This window comes from Elephantulus edwardii, unplaced genomic scaffold (genome assembly GCF_000299155.1).
Source record: "Elephantulus edwardii isolate Elephantulus edwardi_28Jun2011 unplaced genomic scaffold, EleEdw1.0 scaffold00553, whole genome shotgun sequence".
Classification (NCBI taxonomy): Eukaryota; Metazoa; Chordata; class Mammalia; order Macroscelidea; family Macroscelididae; genus Elephantulus; species Elephantulus edwardii.
In genome coordinates this window covers 297,356-314,589 of record NW_006400303.1, presented here as the reverse complement: position 1 = coordinate 314,589, position 17,234 = coordinate 297,356, and the positions used below count along the sequence as shown (strand labels likewise).

Genomic DNA, 17,234 nt, shown 5'->3' with positions numbered 1-17,234 from the left:
GGTGTGTCCCGATTCAAGTTCAGTACTATGTATTTTTAACTTGGTCTTTGGGTTGTTGTTTTTTTGGTGGGTGGTTTTTGTTGTTGTTGTTTTTAGGCTTTAAGGAAAAGGTGAAGAATAGTTCAAGAATGAATGTTCCTTTTTTGCTTGACAGTGATTAAAACTTTTCAAACTCTATTGTGACAAGCAAAGACATTTGTTAACCATAAACCAGTTCAGAGTATGTGTAATAGAGAAAGTAACTTTAAGTAATCTCTTTCTTCCTATGAAATTAAGGGTCTTTTATAATTTAAAACTCTGTAATACCTTAGTTTCAATCCTTGTTCAGCCACATAGTCCCTGAATCTGAATATTTCTAAGTCTAAAACAGTCTCATCTGTTTAAACAGTAGTTGTTGCAAATAACATGAGAAAATACATTCAAAAATTGTAGATCATGGTAAACATAGTAAATGCATCTATGTCTTTCCCCTTTTACAATATGAAATGCATATCCTAACTGTGACTTGTTAGAATAGTAATTAATCTCAAATTTGATTGGTGAACAGCTTTAAAATACCCAAACTAGTTGCTGTTGAGTCATTTCCAACTCACAGTGACCCCTTAGACACAAAACAAACCTGTTCCATGGAGGTGCTATGCAGTCTCTTGGGAGCAAACTGTCAAGTCTTTCTTTCAAAGACTTCTGGATATGTTAGAACTGCTAACCTTTTGATTAGTTGTCATGTGTTTAACTGATTGCTCTATAGAGCTAGCCATCCTGTATAATAGACCATCTGCATGTGGTCAACTAGCCAGGCTTTTCCCATTCATTTATGAGTGTTTGTGTTCAGTACTCCTATTGAAATTCCACAGCTCAAAGGGGCTCCATGTCTGTTTATAGCCATTTGAATAGGTTTTTAACAGTTAAGAGGCATAAGTTGCACAATGAATAACTCTTACAGAAGCCCACGGGAACACCTGGTTTCTGAGCTTCTGTGGAGCCGAAATTATTGTTACTGCATAGACCATGCTCTGGTTTCCTCTTCCTGTGCAAGCAAAAGAATTTTGCCAGGTAGAAGAGATTAGAAAGGGGGCTAGAACCAAGTACCAAGGTAGCAATTTTGGAGATTCTTGGGAGAGCAGACTTTAGTGCCCAGAGCACTAAAATGTGGGCTGAGAGTGTAGGCCAAAGCTCTTTGTTAAAGCATGATGCTAAGGAGAATAGTGATGAGGCCAAAATGAAGATAGAAAGTAAAGATAGATTTATTGGGAAATTATGTCCCAAAGGAAGGGGCAGACCTTCCTCCTTGGAAAGAAAGTAATGAAGGAGGCAGCCTATCAATGAGGTGAGGTATTTCTGGCTTCATTCTCTGAGTGGACCTTAATGCTGAAGTCTGGACCAATGAAAAGATGGCATGACGGTTCAAAGCTTAATTGTAGTTCTCATTCTGGTCCTTATCCTCTCATGTCAATCATGCCCCTAAAAGACTGCTAATTCCAGGAGTAGGTGGCCTTTCCACACATAACCATCTGCTTCCCGGTTCTGACGGCTTATAGAACTTCTGCCCACCCTCCCTGTATCATTGGTTCTATCCTAACATTACCAATAGCTCTGATTTCCCCAGTTGATGAGACATCTTATTCTGTGATCTTATAAACTAAAGCTTACTAGAGGAGACTGTGTTTAAGCTAAAATAAGAGAATAAGTAAGAGTTAGCTTGTTGTCTGTTGGGGGAGAGTGTAGTTGTAGAGAAAGGGTCTAATCCATGAGAGGTTATGGCGATGACTACAGCACATCCTGAGAGTTCTGCAATGTGACATTACCTGTCACACGGTATATTTCTAGCTGCTACCTTGCTGGCCAAGAAGGTGCTGCTGGGTTCACTTCCGAGGATCAGGGTCATTTTCTTAGAGTATCTCTGTCCCACCAGCCAGTTTGGCAAGGCCAGAAAAAGAGGGTTTTAGAGACAGGGACTAATGCAGTCACATCCCAGAAACGAAATTACTTCTGGGACACTTGTAATACAACTGAAGGAAACACCCAGAAGGCCAGAGGAAGCATGTTTTATTGAATTTATAATGCAGAAAATATTTGTGGTTCCTTAGACATTTGCATTGCTATAAAAATTACATTTTATAGTATAATTATTAATGGTTTGAAGAGAAATAAACAGTATAAACGAAATATGGCTCATACTATAAAAATGCAAACCATATAAATCAAAATCATAAAACAATTACTCAATACTCAGAGGCCTACTTACTATGTATGTATGTATGAAATTTCTTATATATACACACAATAAAAGCTTATAAAACCATCACTCTGAAGCTGATCGCTATACAAACAGGAGAATAAATCTTTGTCTTTAACCTCAATTTTATCCTCAGCAGGAAGGTTTATGTAAATCACATTTATTATTAAATAATCAAATGTCACATATGTCATAGAAAGCAAGAAGTGGAAAAATAAATTAAGAAAATGCATGAGGTTAAAAGTTAAGAGTGAAAAATGTCTCCTTTACCAACATTCTTTTTCATGAAGAAATTACAATATTATTCAATATACTGAGACTCTTAAGACAGGGTGTAGCATAATTATAATTTTAAAAGCTCTCAAAAGATAAAACTGAGGTAAGATGAATGACATGCATAGTAATATGTAAAAATTTAGTCTAAGGTAAAAACCATCAGAGATGTTTGTTCCTATAAAAAATATATTCTAAATTTAAGAACATCATAAAATCAAAGTGTTGGTAATAATTTCCCAAAATGTAGCCGATAGGGCTTTCAACAGTTTAAGAAACAACTAATTAGAGGTATGAGGCTCTAATAGGGATTATGATTACAAGTTTACAAAACACTTATACTAGTTCAAACAGTTAGTGATGCTCGCTTTGTCCACCAAAGGGACCTATGGAGTCTAATACATTTGGGTGCACTAGTCCAATCCAGAGACAGAAATCAAAATAATACTTCTGTATCAATGTACACTCTTCTTTACAGATTGTAAGATAACTATAAAGAGACAAGTTGGGTAAATAAATAAAGGTTAGTAAGAAAATCTGTAGACTAAGGCAGTTTTGTGCAATTGCAAAAGTTAACATATTTTGCACGTTAATATGTTAAATATCTGCTCCATTTTAAGCTGGTGTGAGATACTAGTGAGGCAAACAGCAGTAGAAAAACTTTCTCTCACTGTACCCCAAAATGAGTCTTTTAACCTCTTATTTATTTTGACAAATCTCTATAAGAAAGTCATTCTTTCTGTTAAAAAAAGTCACTTTTTTTTTTCTAGCACAAAACCAAAATATTCTTATAGGAACCAAGCATTAACAGTAGAACTTTAAGGATAGACCCAAATTTTAAATAAAGATTCTAGATGTCTTCAATAAAGGGACAAGGCATGCTTTTAGAGCTAAACAATAGTATGACTATTTATAACATCATGCTACCTTTTGCATAACATGTCTGCTCAAGCTTCAGTATTAAAATGTGAAGTGAGGAGAAATTTAAGGTTTTATTACAGAAATCATAAACAGGAAGGTCAGTCCACAGAATCAAGACAATTTAACAAGACTAGTTTGATTTTATTTAATACAACAAATAGAAGACCTTGGGTAGCACAAACATAAGCATTTTACAACTAGCAAATAACCCACAGAGTGGTGTCCTCGGTTACAGGCCTGGAGATCAGCTTTGGAGAAACCCTCCAGTGGAAACTCTGCAGATGCACATACCTACCCAGGAATGCACATAGGCCACAGAGGTTACAGGCCAACTGGACAACACGAATAACAGTCTCTAAGTATCTTAAAAAATCTACTTGGGGCCTTGCTGTTGTGTGCTGTCTAGTTGGAACCAACCCATAGTTGATCCTCTGGTAAATTTTCAGAGGCAGTAATGATTTACTGCCATGATTATGGGAGGAGATTGCCCACCTCTCCTCTGCAGTGCAGCTGGTGAATTAGAACTATGTGCCTTTGGGATTGCTGCACAGCTTCTTACCACTAGGTCAGGTCTATTGTGGTAGTGTTGTGTACCATCAAGTCAGAATCGATCTACAGCTGATCCTCCAGCAGGTTTTCAGAGGCAGTTAATAACACGGGAGGAGAGTGCCCATCTTTGTCCCTTAGAGCAGCTTGTGGATTTGAGGTGCATGATTGTAGGATTGCACCTCAGCTTCTTGCTACTAGGCCACCAAAGCTTCCTAGATCTATATACACAAAACTACTCTGAAGGAATTGGCAAAAAACAAGGCCTCAAGAATTGGTGTAATACCAACTGACATATTTCAACAAACGGATGCAGTCCCGGATGCACTCACTAGGTTGTGCCAAGGAATCTGGAGGAAATCCACCTGGTCAACTGACTGAAAGTGATGCATATTAATTTCCGTTGCAAAAAAAAGGTGATCTAAGGTGATCTGATAGAGTGTGAAAATTATTAAGCAGTATCATTAATATCATATTCAAGCAAGATCCTATTGAGGATTTTCCAAAAACAATTCAAAGAGCACATCAACAAAGAACTTCCAGATGTGCAAGCAGGGTTTAGAAGGGGCTGTGGCACTAGGGATATTACAGCCTACGTCAGATAGATCTTAGCTGAAAGCAGGGAGTGCCAGAGGAATGTCTATCTGTGTTTTATTGACTAGGCAAAGGCATTTGACTGTGTGGATCACAACAAATTGTTGCTAACCTTGAAAAGAATGGGAATCTGAGAATAATTAACTGAGCTTATGCAAAAGCTATACTTCAACCAGGAAGCAGTTCTTTGAACAGAGTAAGGAATCACTGCATGGTTCAAAATCAGAAATGGTGGCATCAGGGAAGCACCCTAACTCTATACCTTTCCAATTTATATGTGGAAAAGATCATTTGGGAAGCTGCACTTTATGAGGTGGAATGTGGCATCAAGAATGGAGGAAGAATCATCAAAAATACGCATTATGTGGATGACACAACCTTGTTTGCTGAAACCAAGGAGGACCTGAAGCGCCTGCTACAGAAGGTCAAGGACTGCAGCCTTCAATATGGATTGAAACTCAACATCAAGAAAACAAAGATTCTCACCTATGGGCCAATTACAGCATAATTACAGGTGGTAAAGAGATAGAGATTGATAACAGCTTGAGCTTGCTTTGCTCCACAATAAGCACTCTTTGGCACCAGCAGTCAGGAAATCAAAATACAAATTTCACTGGAAAAGTATCCTGTTAGGGACCTCTCCAGAGTACTGAGGAGCAACGATGTCAGTCTAGAGACTAAAGTGCGCCTGTTCCAAGTCATGTCTTCGCAACTACTTGCTATGCATCAAAGAGCTGGACAATGAGTAAGATGATAGAAGATCGATGCCTTTGAGTTGTGATGTTGGAGAAAAGTATTGAACACACCGTGGACTGCAATGTAACAACCAGATTTGTCTTGGAGATGGTGAACTCGGGCTGCTCCTTGGAGGCAAGGATTTTGAAGCTCCATGTCACATACTCTGGGCACACAGCTAGGAGGGACCAGTTCTCAGAGAAGGACCTCATGCTTGGAAAGGTGTAGGGAGGGACAAGGCAGAAGAAGAAGACCCCAGATGAGATGGATTGACATAGTAACTGGGGTATTGGGGAAAGTGCCTCAGAGATTGAGATTAAAGGTATCTCAGAGACAGTGAGGTTGGCTCAGGATCGAGCAAGATTCAGAGCTATTGTACAAAAAAGTCACTATGAGTTGCAAGCAATAACTTATATAATAATGAGTTGCAAGTGAATAACTAAATTGGTTAGGCCAATGAAACCAGTTGTGTTTGACCAGAAGGACAGGCAGGAGGACAATGTTTTCTACTCTGGCTGTTAGAGTTGTCCAGGGAGGAGTTTTGGAAGACCTGGTAGTTTACAAAACGTGATTGAGACTAATCAGGTCCTTAGTGACAGTGTTAAACAAAGAACTCTTGCTTTCCTTTATAGCAATTCCATTTAAAAAAGATTCTTTTCAAAATACCACGTATAACTTGTTTTTTACTACTTATTAATAATAGTGTAGGACTTAATGCAGACAACTGTGATGTTAGGAAATTTGTGTTGCATTAAGACTATGCTTTTAAACCTTGAGAAGGTTTGAAATAAGCATGCTTGCTTTGAGTTGGCAAAAAATATTTTAAGTGCTAATATACTTTAAAAGAGAGAGACTTTACACATAAAATCTACCTTTTAAAAATTTACACAATTCAGTAATTTTCATTATGTTCACAAAGTCATGTAATAATTACTGCTTTGAAATTCCAAAAGGTTTTATGCAACCCACGGAGAAATTCTGACCCATCAGCATTCACTCTGCTTCCTTCCCTCCAGTCCCTGGCAACCACTAGGTATTTTACCCTTTTTAACTGAAGAGTGACGACTTTCCGTATTATTGCATATTATATTTTACTTGCTGTTGTTGTTAGGTGCCGTCTAGTCAAGTACGACTCATAAAGACCCTATGACCATATCTGAACCCTGTTCTATCGTGCACCAGCCTTTCACTTCTTGACTCACAACAGCCCATTGTAGCAGTCACCGTGGCAATCCACCTGGTTGAGGGTCTTCCTCTCCTTCACTGATCCTCCGCCCTTCCCAGCATGATGTCCTTCTTCAAGGGACAGACCCTCCTAGCCACATACTCAAAGTATGTGAGGCAAAGACTCATCAATCTTGCCTCCAAAGAGTTCTCTGGCTGCACCCTCTCCAAGACATACCTGTTCGTTCTCTTAGCCATCCATGGGATGTCAGTGCTCTTCTTCAACACCACAGTTTAAAGACCTATCATCCTTATTCATTGTCCAGCTCTCACAGATATATCAAGTAATCATATTTTATTAGACAAATACTTAATCTAAATCATGGATTTTAGGATCCTTCTACTATAAAATACACACACACACATACACACACAGATACACAAATTTTTTTATCTCAAAATGCATTCTGTATACACAGAAACATATTTCTACTTCCATTGAAATATTAAATCTATTTTTAAAAACCCTAAATTCTGCTTATTTAAGAATTGAGAAAAATCAATACACTGGCATTAAAAAATCACAAATATTCAGAATTTCCTATTAACTGTAGGCACAGTGTCTCCCTTCTGCTGTTTAGTATCTTTTGGACTTCAAGAGGTGCCAAGGACAGTAGAACTTCAAGGGCACGCTGTGCATTTTACAGAGAAGGAAGCAGGGCTAGCACAAACCAGGGGCATGACTAGGGCCACAGAGCGAGGAAACAGTCACGGCAGCTGGAGTCCCATTTACCAGTAAGGACACTGTTGTTGTTATTTCTGTTGTTAGGTTATGTGACTCCCAGATGACCCTCTGGCGAGGGTCTCAGAGGGTGTGAATTACATGGAAGGAGACTTGTCCATCTTACTCCCTCAGAGTAGCTGGTCAATTTTGAATTGCCTGTTTATGGGGTGGGAATACCACGTGTTACCTCTAGGCCACCAGAGCTCAATTACTAGTGCACCAGCATCAAGTATTTTAAGTAAATGTTGAAAGGTACCTAACAAACTCAGCTACCACATGAATCTAATTATATCAGCCAGTTTCTTTTGTAACTTTTACCTGAGCATGTGATTTTTTAAAAAATAACTTTAAAAGCTTCACATTTTATCCTTTGAGGATCGGGCAAGGTTTCGCTCTGTCATATGGAAGGTCATTATGAGTTGTAGCCAACAAGACGGAGCCTTACAGCAATGAGAGGAGGACAGTTAATCAGTGGGCCCAAGTGCTCATGGAGAGCTGAAGTGAAGCTCTGGGTTTGCCCATACTGTAACTCCCAGTGGTGGAGGTGGAGGTGGAGAGGCACATCGCTGTATGTGAAATCCAGTTCACCACACGGAGGAAGGACTCATGGGCTGAGGCACGCTTCAGGTTCAACCATTACAACAATTCTTCATCTGTGCTGACTTTTTGGAATGGGGTCCAGTCAAGTTGGTAATTGATTTGCTGTCATCCTCGTCACCTCTTTTTTTCACTTCCCTAAATAGAGAGAAAGGATTACTGGAGAATTAAAACTAAACCCCAAAAGTCTCTGTAGAAAGAAACTAGCAATGCTGAGGGCTTGCTGTGTGTGATCCAGATATTGTTGGAAATTCTTCACAGCTGTGGACATGTTTCTTTCTCATAGGGACCATGAGAATTCAAGTGCAAACCTATAACATTCTTCTAGCGTAAGTACTATGACACTATACTGTGGTGGAAGGGATCCTATTTGTATCATGTTATTAAATCTAAATCAAGAACTTCACCTGTGAAGATGTCAACACTCCCACTGTACAACTTAGGTACTCTAGCCAACAATTCTGAAGGAAATGTTAGGCTCCCTAGAAATATCTATGACTCATAGCAACCAAGAACACACAAAAAAAGATGATTAACAGATCTGATCCTTGCCCTGTCTTGTGCCACCTTCCCAACCTCTGCATGCCCATTACTGCACTCAACTGTGTCAGTCTGTCTTGTCTTTTCTGTGTCTCCATCTTTCCCAAAGACTGGCCCGTCCTGACAACATGCCCCAAAATGTGTGAGATGAACCTTCACCAGCCTTGCCTCTAAGAAGCACCGTTGCTGCACTTTCTCCAAGATGGACTTGTTTGGTTTTCTAGCCACTTAATGGGATATTCAATGCTCTTCAACAACACCATGCTGAAGGCAGAATACAAAGCAAATTAAAGTTTTTCCATATTTCCTTAATAATTTCTGTACTTGATACGTCACTTATAACCAAGCTACTAACCTCAGTTCAGGCCATAATACAATAATAATACATTTTTTTAAAAAAACAACAAACCCACAACCCAATATTCTTCATAACTGATTCACAAAAACCTTGTATTTGTCTAAAGCTTAAAAAACCAACAAGCTCCTCTTTGTTCATGTCACAGCTGAAGTGCCCTTGATATAAAAACGCCTTTGTGTGCCATGTATGCCAAGTAAACACATAGTCTGTGCCTAAGCTGCTGCAAACTGGGTCAGTCCATGGGCGGGCCCAAAGTGCCATATGAGCAAATGGACCGACTGGCACAAGTAACTTACAGCCTCACCCATTTTTATGATAAAATAAAGAATCGATTTTTCTCTCAGGAAGTAACCAGGGTACTCTGGAGAACTTAAATTAACTATGACTCCACATAACAATTTCATGTTAAAAAGAATTATGTTATTCAGAAGAATATAGGCTATTACAGATAAAATCCAAGCATGCTGTCCTCTCCAAGGAATAGCCTCTCCACATAAGGGATGTCTAATTTAAGATATACAAATTGGTTTTGGAGGAAGTGCAACTGGTGTGCTCTATAGAGACAAAGATGGTAAAACTTTGTCTCATGGACTTTGGGTATGGTGTCTGAAGGGTTCAGTTCCCTTAAAAAAGCTATTATGCAAGAGAAGGAAATAAAAGACATCAGAATCAGCAGAGACGGTTAAACTGTCACTATATGCTGATGATATGATAGTGTACACAGAAAACCCCAAGGACTTAACAAGAAAACTATTAGCACTAGTATAATTTAGTAGAATGGCATGATATAAGATCAACATCCAAAAATCAGTGGGATTCCTCTAAAGTCACAAAGAAAACTCATAGAAGGAAACCAAGAAATTACTTTCATTTACAACTGCCAACCACAAATTGAGATACTTGGGAGTTAACCCACTTAGAGATACAAAAGACCTATACAAAGAAAATTATAGAACATTTCTGCAAGACACAGAAAAAGACCTATAGACATGAAAAAATGTGTCCTGTTCATGGATAGGAAAACCCAATATTGTAAAAATGACAATTCAACCAAGAGCAATCTACATGTTCAACATCATTCTAATACAGATAAAAAATTCCTTTTTCCTAGGGGATCAAAAGGGAAATTGTAATGTTTATTTGGAGAGGAAAGAGACCCTGAATAAGCAAAGCACTTCTGAAAACAAAAAGAACTTCCTGATCTCAAAACCTATTACACAGTGGTAGTAACCAATACAGCATGGTACTGGTACAATGACAGGCACATAGACCAATGGAATAGAATTGAGAACCCAGAAACAGACCCAGCTATCTATGATCAACTGATATTCGATAAGGAAATAAAACCTATCAAATGAGGAAATGACAACCTCTTCAACAAATAGTGCTGGCAAAACTGGATTTCCTCCTGCAAAAAGCTGAAAAAGGATCCATGTTTCACACCCTACACAAAAATCAACTCAAGGTGGATCAGAGATCTGGGAGTAAAGCCCCAAACCATAAAGTTTAAAAGAGACAAACTGGGATCAAGTTTAGAAGCACTAGTCCAAGGTATACAGGGACCGCCCAATACAACCAGAAATGTGTAACCTGAAGAGGATAAAACTGATGAATGGAACCTTCTAAACATTAAATCCCTGTGTGCATCAAAAACTTCTTCCAACAGGATGAAAAGAAAACCTACCAACTGGGAACAAACATTTGGCAATACCAGCTCAGGCAAGAGTCTTATAATGAAAGTTTATAGAATACTCCTGGGCCTCCACAAGAAAGACTGATAACTGTTGGGGAATGCTGGGGAGGAAGGGAAGGCCTCTAGCCAGGACAGATCACCTAAGCTCTAGATAAGTGCAAGACTCCCGGAGGCCTTTAATACGGGGCAGAGAAAGCTCCCCTGTGTTTGGCTGTACTAGTTTGAGAAAGCTCACCACGTGGGAAGATAGCTGCTGCATGTGTTGAGCTGGGAGTGGTCCACCTGAGGCTGAGGTTCTCCTAACCAATCCACATGTCCCACTCTGTAAACCCACTCCATCCTGTTTTCCAGTTTACATGTTTGTATGTAAGTGCACTGCAGTCCCCAATAAAATTGGGCTGGATTGACTCTCTGATCCTCTTCCAGAGTGGTGTATCTCCATCGTGCTTACCCCCATCAGGGTGTTGCTGTTGGGAGCCAGGGATGGACAACGACAGATAACCCAATTACAAAATGGGCAAAAGATATGGAAAGAATTTTCAGGGGATGATATTCAAATGGCCAACAGACACATGAAAAATGCTCAAAATCACTGGCAATGAGAGATGCAAATAAAAACTACACTGAGATACCACCTCACACCAGTAGCAGTGGCAAAGTTTAATAGGACAGCAAGTAATAAATGCTGGAGACAATGTGGTAAGGAATTCTTTTACATTGTTGGTGGGATTGTAAAATGGTATTACCACTCTGGAAGGCAGTTTGGCACTTCCTCAAAAAGCTGAACATAGAGATGCCATATGACCCAGCTATTCCATTGCTTGGAATATATCCCAAGAAAATGAGAACTGAGGCACAAATAGCGACTTGTACACCAATGTTCATAGCAATGTAAATCACCATTGCAAGAACATGGAAACAGCTCAAATGTCCAACAACAATCAAATGGATTGAAAAATTATGGTACATTCACATGACTGAATTCACACATAGGAATTGCACATAGGAGCAATGATTTTGTAAATTACTACCTAAGTTGGGAGGGACTGGAGAACATTGTGCTAAGTGAACTAACTCAGTCCCATAAGGACAAATACTGTATAAGACCATTATTGTAGAATGAATATGAGGATCCAAGGAGTGGAAAGGGTGGGAGTAAAGAGGTGAGGAGAGGTGGGAGGAACATAGGGCTGCAAAATTCAATGAGTGAGGGGGTGAATAAAATGGGAAAGATCTGGATATAAAAACAATGTATATGGACTTTGTTAAGGGAAGCAAGGAGAGAAGGAGGAAGGGAGGCTCTGAGAAAAGACAGGAAGACCCTCAGCAACAAAGACTGATAGGGTGACTGTAACAATGGACTCAAGTATGTCAGAGATGATGAGGATGGGATTGAGGATGGCAAGGTTCAGCTTTGCTGTTCACAGGGTTACTAGGAATTATAGTTAGCCCAATGACACCTAATAACAACAACATAAGGATAAGGTGAGGCAGTGGTAGTTTGTGGTCTATTCTCACCCTCCTAAGAGGAGCCCAGGTTTAACATAAACACGTAAAGGCAGTGCCAAGGTGCCAGTGGAGCCTTACGTACTGCTCTGCTGTTGAATAGGCTACAGTAGGGCTTCCACACTAAGATGGACTAGAAAAAAATGCCTAGTAATCAATTTCTGAGAACTAGCTAAGAAAATCCTACAATCACAAAGATCTGATCCATACTTGATTATGGTGATGGCACAGGGCTGAGAAGCATTCTAATCTATATACAGATTTACCAGGAATGGGTACTAACTGGATGGCAGGGAAGAACAAAAAAACAATGTTAAGCTGACCTTGTTCTAAACCTGGCAATCTGTTTCCTGTTTTCTTTGAAGTGACAGGAACAACACATCCCAAGGCCATACTCTAATTATTAACAGAACTCTATTTTATTAAGCACTACAAACACCACTATATTAATTTAAAAATAGTGCAAAGCGTTTTAGTTCTCAATGCATATTATTAGCAGAAGAGGCTGATTATCCCATTAAAGTTCAGACTTTTATAAAGGCTCACAAATAATCAGTAAAAAAACTACACACATACAAAGCATTTCTTTGTAATTAAGGATTGCTGGCCTGGTGTATGCTAGTATGTATTCCAGCTTTGGGGTATGTATTCAATTCCTTTAGGCCAGTCAGGAATCAACTTTCCATTTGTGACAGAAAACTGAGCAGGAGGGATCAATCTAACAGATGTTATTTTCTTAGGAAACACAACCAGGAATTAACATACATTTACACCCAAGATCTTTAATGATGAAATTTTCGCCATAATCCACATACCATATTATCTGTTACTAGCAATACTATCTTAGCTTAATAATTACCAAGGTAATAACTTGATAAAAGTGTTTTCAATTGGCACAACTCAGACTTTTTTCCCCTTTTGTTAGTCTAAAAAATGTCATACTATACTAGTTGTATTTAGAACAGTCTCTTATGTTTAAAATCTAGTTCCTAGAAGTGAGTCATACAAATCAACCATTAGCTTTGTAGTGACACTTTTCTGAAATATCAATGGCACCTCAGATGTACCTGCTTTGTTTAGCAATAAAGAGATGCCTGCCAATGTTCACAATGTATTAACATCACACTTTTAGCCACTTCTACCATTAATGAAGAGCTTTAGTGGCCTAGCAGTAAGAAGCTGTGCTACACACAATCCCAAAGGCATACAGGTTTGAATCCACAGCTGCACCAAGGGAGAAGAATGGACAATCTCCTCACATGATTTACTGCTTCTGAAAATCGACAGGAGGGTCAGCTATGGGTTAGTTCTGACTCGACAGTACACAACAGCAACAACCATTAACAGCTTGAATAGACTGAATAGAATTCACTTGCTATGCATCTGAGAGCTGGACAATGATTAAAGATGACAGAAGAAGAACTGATGCCTTTAATCTCTGGTGTTGGAGAAGAGTACTGAATATCTCATGGACTGCCAAAAGAACAGATATGTCTTAGAGGTGCTGCTACAGTGCTCCTTGGAGGTAACGGTGATAAAGCTTCATCTCACATACTTTGGACATGCTGCTAGGAGAGGCTATTCTTTGGAGAGGGACATCATGGTAGAAAAGGTGGAGGGACAGTGGAAGAGGTAGATGCTCAACTAGATGGATTTGCACAGTGACTGCAGCAATGGGCCTGAGTGTGTCAGAGACTGTGTGGAGGGCAGAGTTAGGACAGGTTCTGCTCTGCTGTTCACTTTGAGTCATGCTCGACTCGATGGCACCTCACAACATTAAACCATTAATAAGAGCTGCCGGCTGCTACTTTATCATGATGAGGTGGTTTGTATGTTCCTATGACAAGGGACGCAATGCCACAGTGTCTGAAAAGCAATCACAGTCACTCAGAAGTTTCAACAAGGCTTCCTTCCAGACTGAAAGAAGAAAGGGCCAGTTAACTACTGAAAATCTCTGGAGTCCAACCAAGTAGTGGGCAATACGCTGCTGCTGTTGTTGTGGATCGTCAAGTCAGAACCATTACTGACCCTCCAGCAGGTTTCCAGAGGCAGCTTATTGCACAGGAGAGACTGCCTATCTTTCTGGGGAAAGCTGATGGAGTAGCTGGTGGATTCAAGTTGCACACCTCTCCACTGACAGTGCAATTCCTTGGGAAAATGAGCCTCCTAGTCTAGCAGTGCTGTGGGTGAGGCATTTGGCTGCTATCTAAAAGTTTGGAAGTTTAAACCAGCCACTTCAAGGGACAAAGATAAGAAAATCTCTTTCTGTAAAAATGTATAGCCTTGGGAACTTAAGGAGCATTGGTACTTTGTTTTATAGGGTCACTGCAAGATGGAATCAACATAATGGCTTCACTCACTCACTCCTGTTGAGTCAATTCTAACACTTAGCAACCCTTCATCAGCTTCCCAAGGTTGTAAATCCTAATGGAAGGAGATTGTCCATCTTTCTCCCATGAAACCACCAGAGAAGCTCAGCCTTAGCAGCTTTAGGGTCAACAGTGCAACACACTATCTATAGACATTACTACAAGAGCTTCTTGAAACTATGGCAGTGGCTTGGGGTGTGTGTGTTCAGGTTAGAAGACACTAACACAATAGTCAGAATGATGGACTCCAATGTGAACTGTTTTCAGTGATTATGAAAACAGCAGCGCCTTAGGCAGCATTCCATTATATATACTGCGATGAGGTTGCCAACTCTGGTCTTAGGAAGTGAGCTGCCATCCCAAAGGAGGTTCTTCTCTGCTGGTTCAAATCCACCAGCGGTTCCAATGGAGAGAGATGGGCAATCTCCTCCTGTGTAATGTACAGCCTCCCAGAAGCCCCTGGTGAGCTCTGAGTCAGTTCTAACTTGATGGCATTGGGTTGGACATCATTAATCAAAGGCAGTGCTTCCCACTGTATTTTAGAACTGATTGTTATGGTACAAAAACTTTGATACATGCATCAACTAAATAAAAATTAATCCAAAACCCATTTTTCCAAATGCAAGGTAAAAACTCTACCGAGCAAGATGCAGAACAGCTTCTACTATATTCGAACCATCTTTGGCACTTGTTTCACAGAATAATGCTCCATAAGTCTGTTAAAAAAACACACATGAAATTAAGTTAAGGCTTTAATTTGGTTTCCTGAATTTTTTCTTTAATCAACATAATAAAAACTATGAAACTTTGATCTGTTGAGCATGCTAAAGGTGACAAACAAACTGCTGGGAAATTTAACTCTGTTTCAATATATTTTAAGAAATAACACAATTATCTTAGTCGTTCCAGGAATAATTCCTAGACAGAGTATTTTTATTTGGAATTGAAAATAAAAACTTTCCTTTTTAAGGTTATTATTTCTAATAGTAATCTCCTCTTGTGCAATTACTGTGTCTGAAAACCTCCTGAAGAGTCAGCTATGGGTCAGTTCTGATTTGATGGTACAAAACAATAACAACAACAATACACAAATACACACACGTTAAATGTTCTTTTAACAAGTGAAAAGATAACCTAAGACAACCCACTCAAGAATTAAATTCCCATCAAAAGTATGCATCCTCCAGGTCAGCAGCTGGCATGCATCTGCCTTCACATTACCCTCTTTACTTATCAGGATCTAGCAAATGAATAGATATATTCTAATCAGCCAGTCAGAGGCCCTTAAGCCAATTCCAATTCATAGTATACTCATCTGTGTCAGAAAAGAACTGTCCTCCATGGGGTTCTCAATGTCTTTTTTTAAATGGTGTAGTTTGGAAGCTCTTGTGTAAAGCAGCTGGATTCTGGAGGGTAGGCTGTTTTGATTTAATTGAAAATCGGGTATAAACTGGTCTTTTTTATTTTGTTAACAATCAAGTGTAAGCTGATTGGTAGTCTGAATTTTGTTAACAATCAGCTGTGAACTGGAAGCTTTTTGGTGGGCAGGCCTTTGTATTTAGAAGTCAGTCTGGCCTGGTGATACTCGTGTTTGGGAAAAACATTATTCTAAGTGGTACAGCTCTTGTCTATCAGTTTGCTGTACTGAGATAACTTGGAGTTGCTGTGATACTGAAAGTTGTGCCACTGGTGTGTCAAGTGCATGGTGGACAGGGTTTAGTGGAACTCGCAGAATAAGACAGACTTGGAAGCAGGATTTGCATTCACTTCTTAAATAACAGGCCTCTGAAAATCTATGAACACTAGAGAAATAACAATAAAGAACAGGGTTCAGCTCTTTTGTTCATAGGGTCACTATGAATGATACTCAACAGCACTTAACAATAACAACAACTGTAGCATGATCCACAGGAAGTTGTGTAACAAAAAGATGGCATGTCATTGGCAGTTTGAATAGGCCAGGGGCTCAGAGGGAAAAAGATGTGAAGTCTCTTTCAGTTGTGATTTACATACTCGGAAACCCACAGGAGAGTTGCTATGAGCCATAACTGACTCAATACATTAAGGGAGATAATTATTTCTAGAAGACTGCCAGGCCTTACTTCTGAGGTGCCTCTGGGTGTACGCAAACTTTCAATTTTTCAACTAGAAGCTGAGCACATTAGCCATTTGCATCCCCCAAAATTTAGATACTAGATAGATAGAGTGATTGAGAGAAAGAACAACATGGTCCTTTCATGAGCTGAGAAGAGACAGTAATCAGACGAATACTGAATCAGCCCGTTACTTTATTAACTTCTTATTTAACCCAAGGTAGACATGAATCCATGTACAGGTAAGACAATCCATAAGAAAAGTTCGGTAGCATTCTGACAACAGGAGAAGCATATGGCCCAGGACAATAATGAGCTTCACCCACTATACGTTTTTGGCACAACTAAAAAGAATTTTAGACTATTCCAACTAAGCTTATATCTTGGAAGAAAAAAAGTATCTCCTAAGTTCCATCTCTCCAGCTGAAATCTTGTACCATTCTCTGCCCCTTAATATAGGAACTTTAGGTATTAACCTTTCTATTTAAAATAGGAAAATCATTCATTTTTCTGTAATTGGATTCCATTACTATCGAAGAAAGATTGCAGACAACAGTGAAAGGCAGAGTGAACTCCAAAGGTCTCTTCCAATTCGGACCTGCCCTCACTCTTACCATGGCCAGCTTTTCTCCAAAGTATCCTGCGACACATTTTTGGCCCTCAGCAGTAACATCATCACGAAGATCAGCCTTGTTTCCTACCAACATGATAGGAATACTCTCCTGAGTTGCATCCTACCACAAAAAAAGAAAAGAAACACACATCCATAAGTTAGTGGACTGATGATCTTACTAACAGTAGCCACAACTACTATTTTCCAGATAA

At 39.4% G+C, this 17,234-nt stretch overlaps 1 protein-coding gene across 1 annotated transcript in view; it reads right to left on the bottom strand.

Annotated features, from left to right (window-relative positions):
• Nucleotides 1-7,882: 7,882 nt before the first annotated feature.
• Nucleotides 7,883-17,234, bottom strand: part of RASEF (RAS and EF-hand domain containing) — an 81,510-nt gene continuing 72,158 nt past the window's right edge. The window contains exons 15-17 of the mRNA XM_006903278.1: nucleotides 17,024-17,143; nucleotides 14,956-15,032; nucleotides 7,883-7,988 (exon numbers count right to left, since the gene is read on the bottom strand). Of these exons, the coding sequence (XP_006903340.1) occupies nucleotides 7,883-7,988; nucleotides 14,956-15,032; nucleotides 17,024-17,143 (303 nt within the window). The remainder of the gene's footprint in view (nucleotides 7,989-14,955; nucleotides 15,033-17,023; nucleotides 17,144-17,234) is intronic.